Source organism: Nuphar pumila, chromosome 16 (assembly GCF_984573655.1).
Source record: "Nuphar pumila chromosome 16, dmNupPumi1.hap1.1, whole genome shotgun sequence".
Lineage (NCBI taxonomy): Eukaryota > Viridiplantae > Streptophyta > Magnoliopsida > Nymphaeales > Nymphaeaceae > Nuphar > Nuphar pumila.
The window spans coordinates 56495440-56516021 of record NC_143264.1 but is presented as its reverse complement, the minus strand read 5'-3'; the positions used below and the strand labels follow the sequence as shown (position 1 = coordinate 56516021).

General features: G+C 39.5%; 1 protein-coding gene across 2 annotated transcripts in view; it reads right to left on the bottom strand.

Annotated features, from left to right (window-relative positions):
* The window catches only part of LOC149813255 (Tetratricopeptide repeat (TPR)-like superfamily protein), a 55616-nt gene that overhangs the window by 9674 nt on the left and 25360 nt on the right, over positions 1-20582 (bottom strand). For both annotated transcript variants that reach the window (XM_089991674.1, XM_089991673.1), the window contains one exon: positions 15213-15337. In XM_089991674.1, coding sequence (XP_089847800.1) covers positions 15213-15337 — 125 coding nt within the window. The remainder of the gene's footprint in view (positions 1-15212; positions 15338-20582) is intronic.

Genomic DNA, 20582 nt, shown 5'->3' with positions numbered 1-20582 from the left:
CTCAAGTGTATCATGTTCTGTCTCTTGCTATGAATCTTATTTCTATTGGTCAACTTACCAAACTTAACTATAATGTTATCTTCTTTCCTGTTGGTTGTGTTGCGCAGGATTAGTTGTCAGAGAAGAAGATTGTGATTGGCCATAGGAAAGAAGACTTATACTACTTGGACTGGATTGATATGAGTGAGAATAAGGAAGCTAGAACTGGATATGGAGCCTCGATCATAGATGAGTCGATTTTGTGGCACCAGAGACTGGGTCATATTTTCAACTCTAGGTTGCAGCTTTTGGTGTCTTCAAAAAAAATTGGAAAGTCCAAGTTAGTTGTGTCGGTAAAACTTGGTCAAAATTCAAAATAAAAAATAAAAAATAAAAATTATCAGGTTCAAGGCAAAAAATATGTCAACAGGAGAAGAAAAGCGAAAAGGGGTGCTCGGCACCCTTCTCTCCTGGCGAGCCCCAGTCTGTCAACGACAGATAGGGAAGAAAAGGGAGGAGAGGGTGCTCGGTGTGAGAAATCAGATGTGGGAGTCACCTTACTATCGTAGCAAGAGATAGAGAGAGAGGTAAGAGGGAAGAGAGAAAAAAAATGTTGGGCGTAATGTCTTCTCCCCTTTCCATTGATATTTATATGTTGTACGAGTGGTACAATACAGTACAATAGTACAATACAGTACAGTATGTTGTACAATACAGTGCAATACAGTACAATAGTACAATACAGTACAGTATGCTGTACAATACAATACAGTAGTACAATACAGTACAGTATGCTGTACAATACAGTACAATACAGTACAATAGTACAATACAGTACAGTATGCTGTACAAGTGGTACAATACAGTACAGAAATATATTCATTTACATATACATATTTAACAGCCTCCCTCAAGTTGAGGATGATCTTCAATCATGCTCAACTTGCCCTTAAGTAACCAAAATTGATGACTAACCAATCCTTTGGTGAAGATGTCTGCTACTTGGTCTTCTGATCTGACATACGAAGCCTCAATTTCTTCTGTTTCAATCTTTTGTCTAACAAAATGTTGATCAATCTCAATGTGCTTCGTGCGACAATGATGAATAGGGTTAAAAGAAATATTAATGGCACTTTGATTATCACATAAAAGCAGAGAGGAAGAGATAGGTTCATTCAACTCTTGAAGAAGATGTCGTACCCAAGTGACATCAGCTGTCCCTGCTGCCATTGCCCTGTACTCTGCCTCAGTGCTGGATTTAGCAATGGCCTTTTGTTTCTTACTACTCCAAGTGACAATATTTGGGCCAATAAAAACACAATATCCTGAAACCGACCTACGCTCATCAGGGTCCCCACCCCAATCTGCATCACAATATGTAAGTAAACGGTGTCCTGTAGTGAAGCTTTCATCTTTGTGATAGAGCAATCCATCTCCAATAGTCCCTTTCAGATATCTGAGAATACGCTTAATACATTCCATATGACAATCAGTGGGAGCATGCATAAACTGAGATGCTTGATTTACAGCATAAGCAATGTCAGGTCTTGTAAATGTAAGATATTGCAACATACCAACAATGCGGCGATATAAAGTGGAATCATGATATAATTGGCCTTCTTTTGCACTAAACTTATGATTTAAGACAGATGAGGTGCTGAGAGGTTTACAATTAATCATACCAGTGGTGTGAAGAATGTCAAGAGTATACTTGTGTTGACTTAGAGTGAGTCGATCATCTTGTCTATCGACTTCAACTCCCAAGAAGTATCGCAATGGGCCTAAGTCCTTCATCTTGAATTTGGCCATGAGTAAAGACTTGACCAAGGCAATATGTGCATCATCACTCCCAGTGATAATGATGTCATCAACATATATAAGAACCCAAGTAGTAACATGATCATTCTTATACATAAATAAAGAATGATCAAGTATACTCTTAGAAAAGCCATGCTGCTGAATTTCCATGGAGAAACTCTCAAACCAAGACCGAGATGCCTGTTTTAAACCATAAAGAGACCTTCTCAATTTACAAACCCATGTAGCCGCATCATGTTCACTATATCCAGGAGGTTGCTCCATATACACCTCTTCCTTCAAGTCCCCATGTAGGAACGCATTCTTGACATCCAACTGGCTAAGAGACCAACCATGCTGAAGTGCCAAAGTGAGGATCACACGAATGGTGCCAATTTTGACAACAGGGCTAAAAGTTTCCTCATAATCTTGCCCATATTGTTGTGTGAATCCGCGTGCAACAAGGCGAGCTTTATATCTTTCAATGCTACCATCTAGTTTACGCTTGATCTTGTAAACCCATTTAGAACCAACAACATTTCTATCAACAGGTCGAGGAACAATATCCCATGTATGACATTCATGAAGTGCTGCCATTTCTTCGTTCATAGCTTCAACCCAAGCTCGAGAATGGGCTGCCTGATGGAAAGTAGACGGCTCTTTCTCTTTGGCCACATTGGTTAGAAACAACTGAAAGTCAAGAGAAAAATTGTTGTAACTAACCCAACGATGGATAGGATGCCTTTCACGTGTGGATCGTCGAAGAGGGGGAGCCTCGTGAGATGGAGTTGAAGGGGCTCCTCGACGGGCATAAACCAAACCTGAAAACCGTGAAGGTGCATCCTGGATGATGGAGTTGTCTGCTTCAAACTGAATTGGTTCATCAACAACAGGATCTCTGATAGAGTCATATAGCAAAGTATCACAAAGCCATGGATCATAAGTAGTTTGCTCATATACCTGAGAAGTATCACAAGTGCTGAAATGGTCATCATCAAAAACAACATTTCTAGACACCTTAATCTTACCCAAAATAGGATCATAACATCTATATCCTTTATACCCATCGGCATATCCCAGAAATCTGCACTGAACTGCTCTGTCCTGAAACTTGTTACGTAAAGAATGATCCACATGGACATAACAAATGCATCCGAAAGCATGCAAATCATCATAAGAAGGGTGAGAACCGTGAAGCAAATAATAAGGAGACTGATCTCCTAATAATTCCATAGGCAACCTGTTAATGATATGCACTGCAGTGTGAAAGGCCTCAGTCCAAAGAGAGAAAGAAATATCAATATTGTGCATCATACTTAACGCGGTTTCAACAATATGCCGATGCTTACGTTCTGCTACTCCATTCTGTTGTGGAGTGTAAGGACAAGAGGAGTTACGTGTGATGCCATGGTCCTTTAAATATTCACTAAAATCATGAGATATGTATTCTCCACCACCATCACACTGGAAATAAGTGATATTTGAATTGAAAAGGTTCTGAACAAGAGCATGGAATTGTTTGAAAAGTTTGAACACTTCAGATTTAGATTTCATAAAGTAAATCCAAGTGTAACGAGTGAAAGAGTCAAGAAATAACACATAATAACGAGAGCCAGATAGAGATGAAACAGGAGCTGGGCCCCAAACATCAGAGTGAATAATTTCAAATGGCTTGGAAGCTCTTTTATTGATACTTTGAAAGGGAAGTACATGACTCTTGCAGACATTACAACTAGGACACTTATGATCTAATTTGACTTTGGGAATAAAACCCTGAGAAGACAATTTGTCAAGGAACCCTTGACTACAATGACCTAACCGACGATGCCAAGAAACTGGCTTATTACATTGCATAACAGAAGAAGACTGACTCAAATAAGCAGGAAAAGATGGAGACACGGTAGATGACGTCTTCAAAGTCCCGGGGGCTGCTTCGAAGACGTACATGTTTCCGCATCGTTCACCCTTAGCGAGCATCTTCTTGGTTCGAAGGTCCTTAAGACAAACAGAAGACGGAGTAAATTCCATGGATGAATTTGTTTCATCAACCAATTTAGAAACAGATAAAATGTTTTTCTCAATGGCAGGAGTGAGTAAGACATTTTTCAATGGTAGTGTAGATTGTCACAAAGAGAGAGATGCATTTCCAGTATGAGAAATAGGGTGGTGGGAAGCATCTCCCGTGACAATAGTGCCAGTGCCAATATAAGGAACCATGTTGGAAAGTTTACCTGCATCAGAAGTAACATGTGCGGCTGCTCTAGAATCAATATACCAAACTCCATCATCATTCTGACGCAAATTCATGTTGTTAAATGCAGTCATCAGAATTTGTTGCACATCATGTGGCAACCCTGCACTCTGTCCCTGATCAGTACCCTGATGTGCTCGAAAATTTCCCTGCGGCTGCCCCTGAAACTGTCTAACATTCATCTGTCCAGCTCTTGGTCCTGGCCTCCCTGCCTTGTTGCGATTCTGTGGGTTGTGCCAACAATCTGCTTTCACATGGCCACGCTTGTTGCAATGGAAGCAAGTAGGGACACGGGTACCTCTAGTGGCAGGTGGAGCAGTAGGAGTAGGAAGGAGTCCTCCACGGCCCATATGAGCAGCAGGTGGACGAAATGAGGTAGACCCAGATGTAAACATGACAGGATGAGGATCATCAATAAGATGATCTTGAGTCAAACTAACTTCATACTGTAGGAGTTTGGCCTGTAAATCCTCAAAGCATGGAAGTGTAGAGGCAACCTGTAATGCAGTGCAAAACATACGATATTGGGGCCCAAGGCTTCCCAATACCTGCTGAACAACATCTCTGTCAGAAACAGGATATCCAATAGCGGCCAACTGATCAATGATAATTTTGATATCCCCTAGAAATTCAGTAATGGTCTTAGTTCCCTTTCGCATAGATTGGAACTGCCATTTCAGTTGAAGTGCACGTGATTCAGAAACCTGTGAATAAGAGTGAGCAAGATGTCTCCATAGTTCTGCAGCAGTAAAATGGTCAGAGATAGTTTGTAATATACGATTAGATAACGTGGCAGTCAAATAGGCAACCACAGATTGGTCCTTCTGAAACCAAACATCATACGCAGGATTTGGAATAGTAATGCAACTCACCTTCCCATCATTACCAGTTACCTCTTGCGTAATAGTCATAGGTGGGGCGGGTGATCCCCCATCCAGATGCCCGGAAAGACCATGACTTCGGATAAACGGCAGAATTTGGCGTTTCCAAAGTAAGTAGTTATCATGAGTTAATTTGTGAGAAACAAGTTGAGAAAGAAATCCGGGGTTGATTTTAGAATCCATAAGGAAGAAGATCAAAGATGAATCAAACAACACGACAGAAATTCGTAGGTTATACGGACAAAAATTTTTGAGTTTTGGAAATCACGATTTTTTAGTTAATCGTGCAGAATGTACGATTTATCAACTATATTGCAAGAAATAGATAAGAAATCACAAGAAGTTTGAGAAAAGAGGCACTTTTGAGAAATGAGGGTTCCCAAATTTGGGGAAAACAGAAATTAGGGTTGATAAAATTGGGGATAACAGAATATGTAAGAAGGAAAAGATGCACGATATGAGGAAATGAAGAAACAACATCGAAATATAGTGATTCAACGGAGAAACAACAGAGAAAAGATGAAAAAAAAAACACTTTCCTTGAGAACGCCCAAAAACGCACGTCAAGGTCCTTAGGGGCCTTCCAGATGATCGTGATTACCACGCCCTTGGCTTTGATACCATGTGAGAAATCAGATGTGGGAGTCACCTTACTATCGTAGCAAGAGATAGAGAGAGAGGTAAGAGGGAAGAGAGAAAAAAAATGTTGGGCGTAATGTCTTCTCCCCTTTCCATTGATATTTATATGTTGTACGAGTGGTACAATACAGTACAGTATGTTGTACAATACAGTACAATACAGTACAATAGTACAATACAGTACAGTATACTGTACAATACAGTACAGTAGTACAATACAGTACAGTATGTTGTACAAGTGGTACAATACAGTACAGAAATATATTCATTTACATATACATATTTAACACTCGGCACCCTTCCTCCTGGTGAGCCTTGGTCTGCCGACGACAGACAGGAAAAAAAGGGAGGAGAGGGTGCTCGGCACCCTCCCTCCTCTCGAGCTCCAGTCTATCGGCGACAAACAGGAAAGGAGAGGAAAAAAAGAGGCGGCACCCGAGTGGTGCTGCCACCTCTAAAAAAAGATCAGCGTCCAACAGGGCAGCAACACCGAACAGTGCCACCACCACTAAGAGAAAGAGAGAGAAAAAAAAAAGGGGGGGGGGGATCGTACCTGAGGGAAAGAGAGATAGTGTCGGGCCGGGTGCGCCGGCAAGAGGAAGGAGACGAGGGGAAAGAGGGAAGCAGAGAGGCATGAGGTAAGTAGGGGGCTTCAGCAGGGAGAGAGATGAGAGGGGTGTCGGGTTGTGCTGGTGTGAGGTGTGAGCAGGGGCGCCGGCGAGGTGCAAGGACAAGGCGTCGAGGTCGTGCATCGACATGACTCAAGCAAGCGAGGGTCGGGGTCGTGCGCCGGTGAGGGGTGTCGGGAGGGGAAAGAGTTAAGGGTGGCTCGGGGTCGGGCTTCGGATGTTTTTAAAAAAAGAAAACCCCTTTGTGGGGGGTTTAAATAGAACATGAGGGATTTTGCGACCCGAATCTGGGTTGGATCCAGTCGGATCCAACCTGGATCCAAAACTTTTCTTGTTTTTTTTAAAGACATAGGTCTTACAATCACAATTTCAAATTCGGATTAGATCTAAGCATTATAGAATCCGACCTAATCAGGTATTGCTTAATCAAATTTGAATTTATATACATTTAATACAAAAGTCCATTCCAATGCAGTTTTCCATTTTTTTATTAATGCATTTAATACAGAAATCCAACCTACTCGGTTCTTCCCATTTAATACAGAATCAGACCTACTCAGTTCTCCCCATTTAATACAAAAATCCATTCCAATGCAGTTTTCGCTTTTTTTATGAATGCATTTTTTATAAAGCTTTGTACAAAAGTATAAAAGAATGTACAAGGCTCAGCTTTTTATGGCAAAGCTTTATAAAAACAGTAAAAGAATGTATGTGGCTCAGAGCATTTAATTCACAACGTTTTAAAGCTTTGTAACTGGGACAAAACTTTAAATATTTTTAAATTTCCTATGTGAAGCATCTTTTTGAGGGTACCCCTGGGGGGCTCGAGGTATTGTCGAGCTCCTTTCTTTTTTAATAGACTAAAATGGACTCAGTCAAAGTTGACCGAGTCCATTTTGGACAAAAATAACCTTGGGTGTGGGTTGACCGCACCGGGTGCCACATGACGTGGGTGTGGCAGCCTCTAAGACGAGTCCCTGTGACATTACTTCTAGCCCTTTGTGGCTTATGTGCATATCCCTTAGTGGACTTGTGTGTGTGTGTGCACGCATTCTTTCCTTGTTTCATTACAATTAGGGCCTATGGATTCTAAAGAAGCCAATTTGATTATTCTTTATTTACCTGTGTTGGGGATTATGGCATAACTATTCTTCTCATATACGTTGATGATATTGTGATAACTGGTACATGCTTGAGCCATATAAATCGGCTGAAGAGATATATGCAGGCAAAGTTCAAGTTGAAATATTTCCTATTGCGTAAAGCTGTAATTAGGGATGGTCATCTGGTATCTACACCCGCACCAATAAATCAAAGGTCAAAAGTAGACAAAGGAAAAGTTTATAAAGATCCAAGTGTAATGAAATAAGCGGAAGAAACCAAGAATGCTAAAGCATTCACTATGTCCCACACGGACAAATGCAACAAGCACAAGAGAGAAAATCCACTAAGGGATATACAAAGGGCCTTATAAAAAGGCTACACACATGAAAAATAATATCACTATTATTGAAGAGGAGCTCTCAAGAGCAATACAACATACATGGGGGGTTCTCCCTATTTATAAGAAGAGGAGACCAAAGGGGCTCCCAATAGAGTCGTTGGGAGCCCCCAACGATCACATATGTGACCGTTGGGGGCCCCAACGACTCCATTGTGGGGCCCCTTTTCGGTATCCAAAAAATACAAAAATAAAAATAAAAAGAAAAATAAAAAATAGTGAAATACGAGAAACAAAATAAGTACCCCTATGGGGTACTTTGTGAAATGACCATAATACCCCTATCGGGTATTATGGTATTATTACATATGTTTTAACACCCCCCCTCAAACTTTACGGGGGAATGACCGAAAGTTTGCCAAGGAGGAACAAGAAGCGAGGAGCAGGCAGGGCTTTGGTGAAGAAATCAGCAAGTTGATATTCTGAAGTGACATATGGCAGTGTTACTGTCCCACGAAGATATTCATCACGTACATAATGACAATCCATTTCAATATGTTTCGTCCTCTCATGGAAAGTGTGGTTGCTGGCAATGTAGATAGTACTTTTGTTGTCGCAACAAAGCTTCGAAGCCCTGGTAATTTCGACTCCCATATCTTGAAGAAGACTTCGAAGCCACACCAGCTCCATTGTAGTGGTTGCCATAGCCCTGTATTCTGCTTCAGTAGAAGACAATGAGACTTTCTGCTGTTTCTTGCACCTCCAAGCAATTAGCGAATCTCCTAGGAATACACAAAAGCCAGTAGTTGAGATTCGATCATTTGGGTTTCCTCCCCAGTCAGCATCAGTATAAGCTAGTAAATCTAAGGAAGAGATTGAGGATAGGAATAGCCCTTTAGTCAAAGTATTTTTAATATATCGAATGATCCGGAGCACAGCACTCATATGCACAGATGTAGGAGCATGCTGAAATTGGCTTGCAGAGTGCACAGCATGAGCAATATCGGGCCTGGTGATAGTCAGATAGGTGAGGGAGCCTATGAGTTGCCTGTAGGGCGTAGGATCGTCCAGCAGAACTCCATCCTCCAGTCGTAGTTTAGCATTGATAACCTCGGGAGTCTCCACCTTTTTATCATCTGAAATCCCAGATTTGGAGCATATGTCTGCAGCAAGCTTCATCTGTGACAGTATATACCCTCGAGGAGAGTATGCAACTTCTATGCCAAGAAAGTACCTGAGAAAACCCAGATCAGACATATCAAAATTATGTTTTAACATATTTTTAACTTTAAGAATACCGCTTTCATCATTGCCAGTGATGATCATATCATCAACATAAAGCAGAAGGATGATGATACTATTACCTGCATTTTTAACAAAAAGAGCAGTGTCAGTATAACATGAGCGAAATCCCAATTGTAACATGATAGCACTAAATCTATCATACCAAGCCTTAGGGGCTTGTTTAAGACCATATAAGGCTTTTAATAACCGAAGGGTTTGACCTTGGTTAACACTGATTCCCGGCGGAGGATCCATATATACTTCTTCATTCAACTGACCATTAAGAAAGGCATTTTTAACATCTAATTGGAATATAGGCCATTTCTTAGATGATGCTACCGCAATTAAAGTTCTAACGCTTGTCATGCGAGCCACGGGAGCAAAAGTCTCCTCATAATCGATGCCATATTCTTGTGAGTATCCCTTAGCAACTAATCTAGCTTTATAGCGCTCTAGGGAACCATCACTTTTTGTTTTGACTTTGTAGACCCATCGACATCCTATAGCTTTCTTATTTGGAGGAAGGTGAACTATTTCCCAAGTTTTAGCTTTATTTAAAGCATCTAGTTCAACTTTCATTGCTTCAACCCAATGAGGTATACTTTTTGCTTGATTATAATGGGAGGGTTCATAGTAAGAATGCAAGGCTATTAGACAAGCTCTATATTTAGGTGAAAGAGTTTCATATGAGACAAACCTATTAGGTGGAATTGATTCTCTAGAAGAACGCCTAAGGGAGGTTTCTTCTAGGGGTTCATTAAGCCGCAAGAATTTTTCTAAAGCACTAATAGGTTGGGCTTCCTCACGCCGAGTGTATACTTGGAGATTGTCACCATTAGTTGGTGATACATCATCATCATGAGAATCATGAGTATTTTCTAAAATTTCCGGATGACTCAAAGAGTCATCATTTGAATCTTCTAAAAGATCATTGATAAACATATAATCAATTTCATTTGATTTTTCCAATATGTCAAATCCATTTTCATCTTCTAGAAAGGTTACATCTTTGGAGACAAATAACTTATTGTTTTTATGATCAAAGCATCTATAGCCTTTTTGATTTTCACCATATCCTAAAAATACACATTCTATTGCTTTAGGTGACAATTTATCTCTTTTATGTAAAAGAACAAAGCATTTACACCCAAAAATCCGAAGACGATTGTAGTCGGGTGTCATATTAAAAAGTTTTTCATAAGGGGAGATATTATTCAATTTTGAAGATGGCATCCTATTGATTAAATAGGTGGAGGTTAACACAGCTTCGGCCCAAAAATTTTTAGGAATATTTTTAGAAATGAGTAAGGATCTAGTGGTTTCCAAAATATGCCTATGTTTTCTTTCCGCTAAACCGTTTTGTTGAGGAGTTCTTGGGCAAGATTTTTTATGACAAATGCCATGTTGTTTTAGATATGCTTGAAAATCATTTGATAAGTATTCTCCACCCGAATCGGATCTAAGAATGGATATTTGACTTTGAAATTGATTTTGAATTTTTGCATGGAATTCTTTAAAGAAGTTAAAAACTTCCGATTTAAAGTTAAGAAAATAAATCCATACATATCTAGTATAATCATCAATAAAAGTAACATAATATGAATAACCACCTTTAGATAGAACCGGAGATGGCCCCCAAACATCGGAATGCACCAATTCAAAAGGTCTTGTTGTCACAAAGGATCTAATAGGAAAAGGAGTAGACTTCATTTTGCCAAAAATGCAATCTTTGCAATTGATATCTTTTTCTTTACAAAACTTGTGTCCAAAAGGAAAAAGATACATTTTAGAGTAACTTGGATGTCCAAGCCTTTTATGCCAAGTTTCAATATTTTTGTCTTGGACATAAGTACAAAATGAGGTATTCGGAAGCATTAAATTATCCATAAAATAAAGGTCTCCCTTCCTATGGCCTTGCCCAATCCGCTTCCCGGACCGGAGATCCTGCACAAAGCACCCTTGGGATGAGAAAGATATTTCACATCCATGGTCGGCTATTTGAGAAACGGAAAAGAGGTTAAGATTTAGTTTTGGAACTATTCTAACTTTTGGAACAAGAAAATTTTGAACATTTTTAGAATCAAGAGTTCCAACACCATTTATTTTGAGAAAAGTTCCATCGGCCGTAGAGACACAAGACATTTTTGAATTGGTGTGCACATTGGTTAATGCATTTTCATGAGGGGTCATGTGAAAAGAAGCTCCGGAATCTAAAATCCAAGAGTACGTACCGGGAGGTGATGATGAGGCAATGGCGGCACCGGAGGTGGAAGAAGTGACCTTTAAGATTTGTTGAAGAGCCAAGGAGATTTGTCCAAGAGTGTCTTTGAGATCCCCGTTCTTGCCGTCATCTTCTTTGGTGGTGGATTCTTCAACGGAAGCCACCTTTGGCTTGAATTCCCCATTTAGCTTTGGGCAAACGGGTTTAATATGTCCCGGCTCATAACAATGGTGACATATAATCATTTTTCTTCCACCACTCTCTTGCTTACCAAAATGAGGTGGTTTGTATGTTTTAACATGATTGCCGGGTTTAGATACGGCAAGAACTTCCTCTATGCTTTTACCCATGCTATGCCTAGTCTCTTCTTGAGTAATCTCGGCAATAGCTTCTTCTAAGGGAGGAAACGTGGATCTATGGAGAAGTGAGGATCTCACTTGTTCAAATTCGGGACGAAGCCCAAATAAAAATTGAAACAATCTATCTTGTTCCATTTGTTTTTGTCTTAGAACCACATCCTCCATAGATACCCATTTAGGCTCTAAAAGAGCCAATTCATCCCACAAAGGATTTAGAACACTATAGTAATCTTGTATGCTCACGTCGCCTTGTTTTGTGGTTCTTACTTTTTCTTGCAAGAAATAAGCTCTTGCAAGATCCTTTTGGGTAAACATACCCTTCATAAAAAACCAAGCTTCATTTGCCCGGCGGAATTTTGCAATATTTGCACATACCTTAAGTTCGACATTATTCATAAACCATGCAAGGATTTTTGCATGGTTGCTCTCCCAATCTTCCATTTGATGATTATAATCTTCAATGGCCTTGAGACGAGCATCGCCTTCAAGTGCTTTCTCTTGATCTCCTTCCATCTTTGTGAGCTTAAGTTGGGGTTCCGGAACGGTTCCCATTACATAACCCCAAAGCTTCTTGCCTTTGAGATTATTCTCCATTGCGGATGCCCACATCATGTAATTTTTTCCATTGAGTTTGAATGATAGATCGATCTTGACTTCCATTGCTACACAAGGAAGATGTGAGAAAGAAAGGAAGTAGAGAGAGACAAGATTTTACCTTTAGAAGATCTTATGGCTCTGATACCATGTAATGAAATAAGCGGAAGAAACCAAGAATGCTAAAGCATTCACTATGTCCCACACGGACAAATGCAACAAGCACAAGAGAGAAAATCCACTAAGGGATATACAAAGGGCCTTATAAAAAGGCTACACACATGAAAAATAATATCACTATTATTGAAGAGGAGCTCTCAAGAGCAATACAACATACATGGGGGGTTCCCCCTATTTATAAGAAGAGGAGACCAAAGGGGCTCCCAATAGAGTCGTTGGGAGCCCCCAACGGTCACATATGTGACCGTTGGGGGCCCCAACGACTCCATTGTGGGGCCCCTTTTCGGTATCCAAAAAATACAAAAATAAAAATAAAAAGAAAAATAAAAAATAGTGAAATACAAGAAACAAAATAAGTACCCCTATGGGGTACTTTGTGAAATGACCATAATACCCCTATCGGGTATTATGGTATTATTACATATGTTTTAACACCAAGGACATACAGAAACATAGTGGGAGCATTGAAATACCTAACTTTCACTAGCCTAGACATTTCATATGCAGTTAACTAGGTATCACAGTTTATGCATAATCCAAAAGAAGGGTATATGGAAGCCGTGAAACTCATTCTAAGATACCTCAAAGGAACACTAAATGAAGAGTTGAAGTACGACAAAAAGACACGATAATCCTTTAATTATTGTTTGTTTCAATGATGCAGATTGGGGAGGAGATCCAGATATGAGAAGGTCTATATCGGGCTTTTGTTTCTCTTGGAAGAAATTTGATATCTTGGAGCAGTAAAAAGCAATGAACTGTAGCAAGGTCAGGAACATAAGCAGAGTTTAGCTGCAGAAATAACTTGGATAAGGCATTTACTTTTTGTGTTGATAGAGTATTGGCTGATCTATCATCTATTGTGATAACCAGAGTGCTATTAAAATTTTATTAAATCATGTTTATCATGAAAAGACGAAGCACAACCAGATAAATCAACACTTTATGAGGATAAAGATAGAGGATCAAGAAATAGAGACTCAATTTGTAGGATCAGAAAATCAAGTTGCAGATATCTTTACAAAAGGACTCACTAAAATGTGTTTTTGGTTCCTTAAAGGTAGCTGTCCATGATTAGAAGGACATGAAAAACTTGAGGGAGGCTATTAGGAGAACACGTTGGATTAGAATAGGATGTCTTTGTAATTTTTGTATTTTATTTGGATTGTATTGTGAAGGGTATTTTGGTAAAATACCAAATCCCTGTGTAACTCTAACACTAATATATATTCAATAACAACAGCAGCTGACCCTATTGAAGAGAATACTAGAGGTCGGCTAACTTATTCTTTCACTTCTCCTTTCTTCTCCTGTGTATCCATGAAGGCAATCTTTCAAACATGGCTTGGAACATTGAAAGTTAGTACTGTTTACACCATATGGATGGTTAGGAGGAACCTCTCTCTCTCTCTCTCTCTCTCTCTCTCTCTCTCTCTCTCTCTCTCTCTCTCTCTCTCTCTCTCTCTCTATATATATATATATATATATATATATATATATATATATATATATATATATATATATATATATATATATATATATAGAGAGAGAGAGAGAGAGAGAGAGAGAGTTTTAGATGTCAAAAGCACTTCCATAGTGATAAAGTTTCCCATGAGATCTCTCTTGACTCTGCCATTCCAGCAGACCAGATCCAGTAAGTCTCTCTTGTGGCTAGAAAGCTGAAGGGGAATTCATGATTGGTGCTGGCACTGCCATAAGGAACTAATTACATGATCAGGGAGTTGGGGAGTGGCCACTTTTCAACTAGTGCCATAATGGAGCTTACATCAGAAAAATAATGACTATTTCAAACAAGTTTCGTTACTGTGCTGTGCCAAATCAGGGTACCAGTAGGTCATCAATGACTCTTTTGGCTTGGAAAATGAATCTCAAACAGAGTGGAAGTTTTCTCTTTTTCATCGAATATTGTTTTTTCAACTGGAGGGTGAGCTCAGAAAATGGATCAAGATTGATCGTTTCCAGCAGGCTTAGGGACTTGCCAAGGTAGTGAGCTGGGCAAAGGATCTGTTGCACAACAGAATGTTTTGTTGAACTGTCTGCCAGATTACATTGTAGCATAACAGTTCCAACAGTCACTATCTGAAAAAGAGACAAGGAACTAGGACAAGGGAATTTACACCACTTCAAAAAGGTGCCTCTAGTACAACCATCCAACAGACGAGATATTCTATCATGATTCAGTAAGACCCGGATACCTGCCCTAAAATCTATGTTACCTGGACACTTCTAGAGGACCAACATGTCAGTGTCTGACACTTGGACACCAACACTTCTAGTCATTTCAGGGACACTTCATTTTTCAACATAAAAGTGTCACTCGGTGTTGCATGTCCGGCACTTTTGAGTGTCTTAGGCATGAAGTGTCTGATGTCGAACACTTTGTGTCAACCTTGTTTAAACCTTATTTTTTCTCCATATAATTTATTAGGTCTTAAGTCCACAAAAAATGAGTCGGCATGCCCCTTTACTATATAGAAAGGTCTCTCTCTCTCTCTCTCTCTCTCTCTCTCTCTCTCTCTCTCTCTCTCTCTCTCTCTCTTAGTTGATAAGGAGTCAAGCTAGTTGGTAAAAAGACTTACCACAGTCGAGTCCCGCTCAGTCCCATTTAAGAACTAACTCTCAATTTTCACAAATTTCATGAGCTGTGCAGTCACATACAGGGAAGGGAGAACCGAGAATGTTTCTTTTTTTCTTTTGAAATAGCTCTCTTATTTTCTACATAATTACTTTTTCTCTCTCCCTCCATATATACATATATATTTATAATTACTTATATATAGCTGTCCTCATTTAAGTTTTTCAAAACCCTCCGTGTCTGACACTTCGTACCCGTGTCAATGGACAACATAGCCTAAAATAAAAACTTAGCTTGCGACGAGACTTGCATTTACAATCAATGTATGTCACTAGCATATGCTAGAAAGATATATTTAAACCTGATTTGCACCCAAGACTGGTGAAGCGGATGTCACAGCCCAAACAGCAAGCAAACCACAAGCGACATGCTTCAGCTCTTTAAATTGGTAGAAGATTTCATAGCCGTTGATGCTTTTTAACTTTTCTGCAAACAAGAATAAATTCAATGCTCAGAGACCTCATCATTCGTTTAACCTGGAATAAAATGGACATAATCCCAAGTTGGTAACACAATAAAGAAAAACTCAATTCAGCTAGCCTAAAGAATATAATTTTAGCAAAATAAGAAGACTCTAGGTTTGAAATGCAAGTAATTATAAGGCATTCTTAAACAGTATCCATCAATATTTTGGTTAAATTGTAAAAAGAACATATTTATATTTATGTGTACATATATATGTAGAGAGAGAGAGAGATTTCAAATGACAGCACACGATCTCATTGGCTACAAAGATATCTTTTTCCACCACATGGGGTTGGTGCAATTTCTCCAAATATACGAGCATTACAAATCAAGCATGTAATACTCTCCCTTAGGTTGACAACAATATTCAAAGATTCATCTTGATGAAGTTTCTCTCCCAATGAATTAGGTATCCTAGTATTATTTTGTAATGAACTAGTCTTCAAGGGAGCAATAGCACAAGGCCACTGCCAACCCGAGCTGGCCGAGCCAGCCCAGCCGACCCAGTCGGCTGGGGCCTGACAGCCGATACACAGGCCCAGCCCGGGCCTGTGTGCGTGTGCTGTCAGGGCATGGTTGCCAGCCCCACCGTTATAGACCAAATAAAAAAAATTTATCCTTAAAACTTTTTTTTTTCTGCTGTTGGACCTGAGCCGGCTCAGCCGAGTCGCTCGGCTGAGCCCTGTGACTCAGCAGGCCCTGCCAGACAGGCTGGGTTCAGCCCAGCCGAGCCTGGGAGACCTGTTAGAGTGTTGACAGGTCTGGCCAGACCGGGAGGTCCAAAACAGGCGCACCAGGGTCCCCTAGTGACCCAGCTTACCCTCTTTAAAAACCCTGCAGATTTATATGAATGAAGGCATATATTAAAACATCACCAGATCCGTACACACCTGGATTTACAGATTTATGAGTCCATATGCATGTTTAACATTTATTCCATTCACATAGAGCTACAAACAAAATTAACACTGTACCTCTACAAAAAAAAAAAAGTAGCATGGGCATTAAGCCTAACTGTGAGTTCTTGTTCAACCCACATGCATATATATATATTTGAAAAAATACATGCACACAATATGATCTTACATATCTTTATCTTCATCCACCCATAGGAACATCGATTTCCACAAAGACGAGGCATTAAACGGATGCATATGCATTACTTAAAAATTCTGTTTTAACACAGAAATAAATATATACATAATTTTCGTTTTTGAAAGATGAAAAGAGTCAAAAACACATGCATGGAAAGGGATCCATAGATCCTATTTCGTATATCATAGAGTGATCACATAGATCTACTCTTTCACCATGATTTTTAATCATGGTGTAGCATGAGAATCGAATCGGTATTCGATTTCTCTCGAAAGATGGAGAAGATCAATGGTGGAAAAAGTGTTGTTGGAGAAGAGGAACCCTCTTCCTCTTCTTCTTCCTCCTTTCTCTCTCTCTCTCTCTCTTTTTCTTTAAGTAATGGGTGGGAGAGGGGTGACACTCCCCCCTTCTCCGGCCCTCTCTAAGAGTTTCCAAAGGATGGAAACTCTTTCTCTCTTTCCTTTGTTTCCTAATTTTTTGAAACTTTTAAAGAAAGTTTACTTTTCTTTTCTTAAAGCTTTCAACTCTTCTAAAACTCTCTTAACCCCTCTTAGGTAAGAATAGGGACTCTTTTAGAGAGTCCCACTCAGCCCAAAATTACAAATTCGGAATTAATGTTATTTAATTAATTAATTAATTATTAAATATTAACTAATTAAAATTATCTAAAAATTTTCAAAAATTACCAAATTAATCCAAGAGGCTCCCTAACCTTATTTAACCCCAAAATAAAGCTTTATATTCAATTTAAAGCTAGAAAAATGTTGGGCTTAGATTTGGATCCATATCCAAACCCATACCCAAAACAAAAATTGAAGTAAGACCTGATCAAGTCCAGATTTTCGTAGGACCTACATAGGACCCAAATCCATAAAAATTTGGATCCTAGACCTTGGATCCAACTTCGGATCCATTTCGACAAACTGCTATTCAAAAAAACGCGATTTTCGGGCCAACCGTAGCCCGAATTTAGAAAAGTAAAATATCGTTGCGCTCAGAATTTTGAGACGCATCAAACGACATATAACACAAATATCAAATTCCGAATTTCGCCCAAAAAATAACCTAAATTTTGCTTGAATTTAAAGGTCGAAAATAAAACTCTTGCTCACGCTTCGTTTGGCTCGCCTCGACCTTGTCGATGAGACCTGGGTCAAGCCCAGACTCAAAGACTTCAGTCTAAAAATGAAGCCTCAAACGATTTTTCTCCGAGACTTAGTCAAATTTTCGTCAAGATTATAAAATGACTAAGTACTAAAATACGCGATATTACAGTTTCTCAGAAAGAAACCCCAGCACTATTTAGAAATCTCAAAGTCCTGTGCTTTAGGCCGGAGATATCCGAATCATTCGGATATCAAAACAAAAGACCGTACGCACCTCTTAGGGATATGTAGGGTTGAGAAAAAAGACTTGGCTGCAAATAAGCAACCGCCAGATATTCGTTTCCGCTTTTCGAAACAACGAATATTACAAACATTGAAATCTCACATGAAATTCCCTTTTTCTTTAAAGGCTTGACGAGTATGTGCAAATCTACGTATTTAAAAGCAAGCATAATGCAAGATAGGTAGGAGTACGCAAAATTGCGTACCTTACAAAGTTGTATATGCATATATAATACATATATATCAAAACATAAGCCTCTGCACATTAGAGCGTGACGGCAATATAAAAGACAAAGCAAGACTCGATGTGCGAAACCACACATCGAGCTAAATAAACTGTGTAAGTGATGCACGATGTATGAAATCGAACATCGGCTAAATAAATTGCATAAGCAATGCACGATGTACGAAACCGTTCATCGGCTAAGTAAATTGCGTAAGCAATAGCCTGTGCACGTAACAGTGCAATGGTAAAATAAACGACATAAAGCCAGACTCGATGTGCGAAACCACACATCGAGCTAAATAAACTGCATAAGTGATACACAAAACCGTACATCAACTAAATAAATTGCGTAAGCAGTAGCCTGTGCATATAACAGCATAGCGATAAAGTAAATAACATAAATTTAAATGGACAAGAACACGCAAAACTATGTCCTTGAGTTAAAAGCATATGTATATATATATGTTAGAAGTGTTCTGGCATTTGTCCTTGTATGCAATTTTCCCCTACCTTGGAGAGTGTCGGATTCGCGAACAATTCTGAGTGTAGGTTATCAATGGCTCGTGCCTTGGTGTGTGTGTCACGTCTGTTGCATCGATGGGATGCGCTAAAGGGTATATTATCGTGTTGCGAAGTAAACGATAAAACCATTTAAATTTCATTAAAATAAGAAATACTTATGTTGTAGGGGTCAAATCCGAACCTGGTTCGAGCCGACCGGGCTCAGTACCAGAGTGAACTGAGCTGGGGCCCGGTGTTAGACAGACTCAGCTTTGTTGCATCCGGCCAGCAGAAGGCAGGGACCGAGTTAGGCTCGGTAATGATCAAACTTAAGTCGGTCAGGCCTACCCAGCATGGTTGGGCAGGCCACAGTCGGGCCAGGATCAGTTGGACCGGCGTAAACGACAGGGAAACAAGAGAGGAGTCAAGAGGTGAGCACAAGGGGGCTTGGGTCGTGCCTCGGCAAGAGGGGGAAGAAAACAGAGAGGGAGGAGGTCGTGCATGGGAGGAGTCAGGCGAGAGGGGTCGGGTGTTTGCGATAAATAGTGGAGCAGGTTATATGTTCCCCCCTGGAACACGCAGGTGCGTATTCTCGGGTCTGAATGAGCACCACGTATGTAAGCACGTGGGGCTCGTTTCCCCGTGTGTGTCTGCATCACTTAGCATTGAAGTCTGGTGTGTTTGCAAAGACTAAAGTATCCTTTCCCGCCATTAGCACCATGAAACGATGTTTCGAGTAATGTACCAAAATCTCCTCCAGCCAAAAAATGGAGGATAACCTTTTGTTTTCGCCCTAAGCAACACCTCTGCTTGAAGAGTCTCTACCTCAAAATATATCGCCCTCTCCGTTCCGGATCACTTTTACACCTCCGGAGGAGCATCCTTTGTCGTCGTCTGCTGTCGTGGGAGCAAGCTTTGTCATCGTCTGTTGTCGGAGCACCTTTTACTGTCATCTGCTGTTGGACCACCCTTTACCGTCGTCTGTTGTCAAACCACCCTTTGTCGTGCAACTAAGGATCTATCAGATATTAAATCAACAAGAGCAGATTCAAAAGTATACTCTGCAGCTGGTAGCTCCATATTCTTCTGCAGAAGTTCTGACAACAACTTTGTATCAGGGGTCAGATCCTACATATCCTTTGCAAGCAAACGAGCTCATTCGTAATGGCAACCCACTGCACCATTCAAATCGATATAGTTTCTCAGATGTTTGTTATGTTCAATATTGTTTCAATTGGTGGTTGTACATACTCATCGAAGATAAATAATTGAAGATCTTTACAAAGAATGGGCTGACCCTGCCAAAGGAAAGGTGATTCAGTTATTTGTAATAATCTTCAAGTTATTATTTACCATGCCAATAAAAGTAATGATTTATAGTATTATCATGTTTTGATGTGATTCATACGACAAATATCGTAATAATTGACACTAGCAAACACATAATATCTATTTACAACGATTCATACTTCAAATAATGTGCAGCGAGTTTAATAGAAATTGCTAACTGAGCAACGATTTGAACACACACATCGATGTACATATCGCATAATATACTACAAATTGATACGACAATTCAACATAATCACTTATTCATATTATAAATCGATACAATAAACGTAAGTATTGTTATGCTTCACAAACCCTGGACAACAGCAATCATGGTAACTTTATAAATCATAAATACAAATCGTGAAGCCTGATCTATCAGATATTGAATGACACATATTTTGGTAACAAAGCCAAATAGACACGATTTATGATTTATGAGTTATGATTTATACGTTTAAAGCAGCAACGATTTATACATTTAACGTAATAGCGATTTATGATATATAAAGTTATCAAGATTTGTACTCAAGTTTGCTAAATCGTACAACGAGGTTTACTGTTCAAGCCCAAACGTTATAATGATATGTACTTATGAAGGGTGCGATTTATACATTGATTTGTAAGTTTGAAGCAGTGATTTGTACGTTTAAATTAGAAACGATTT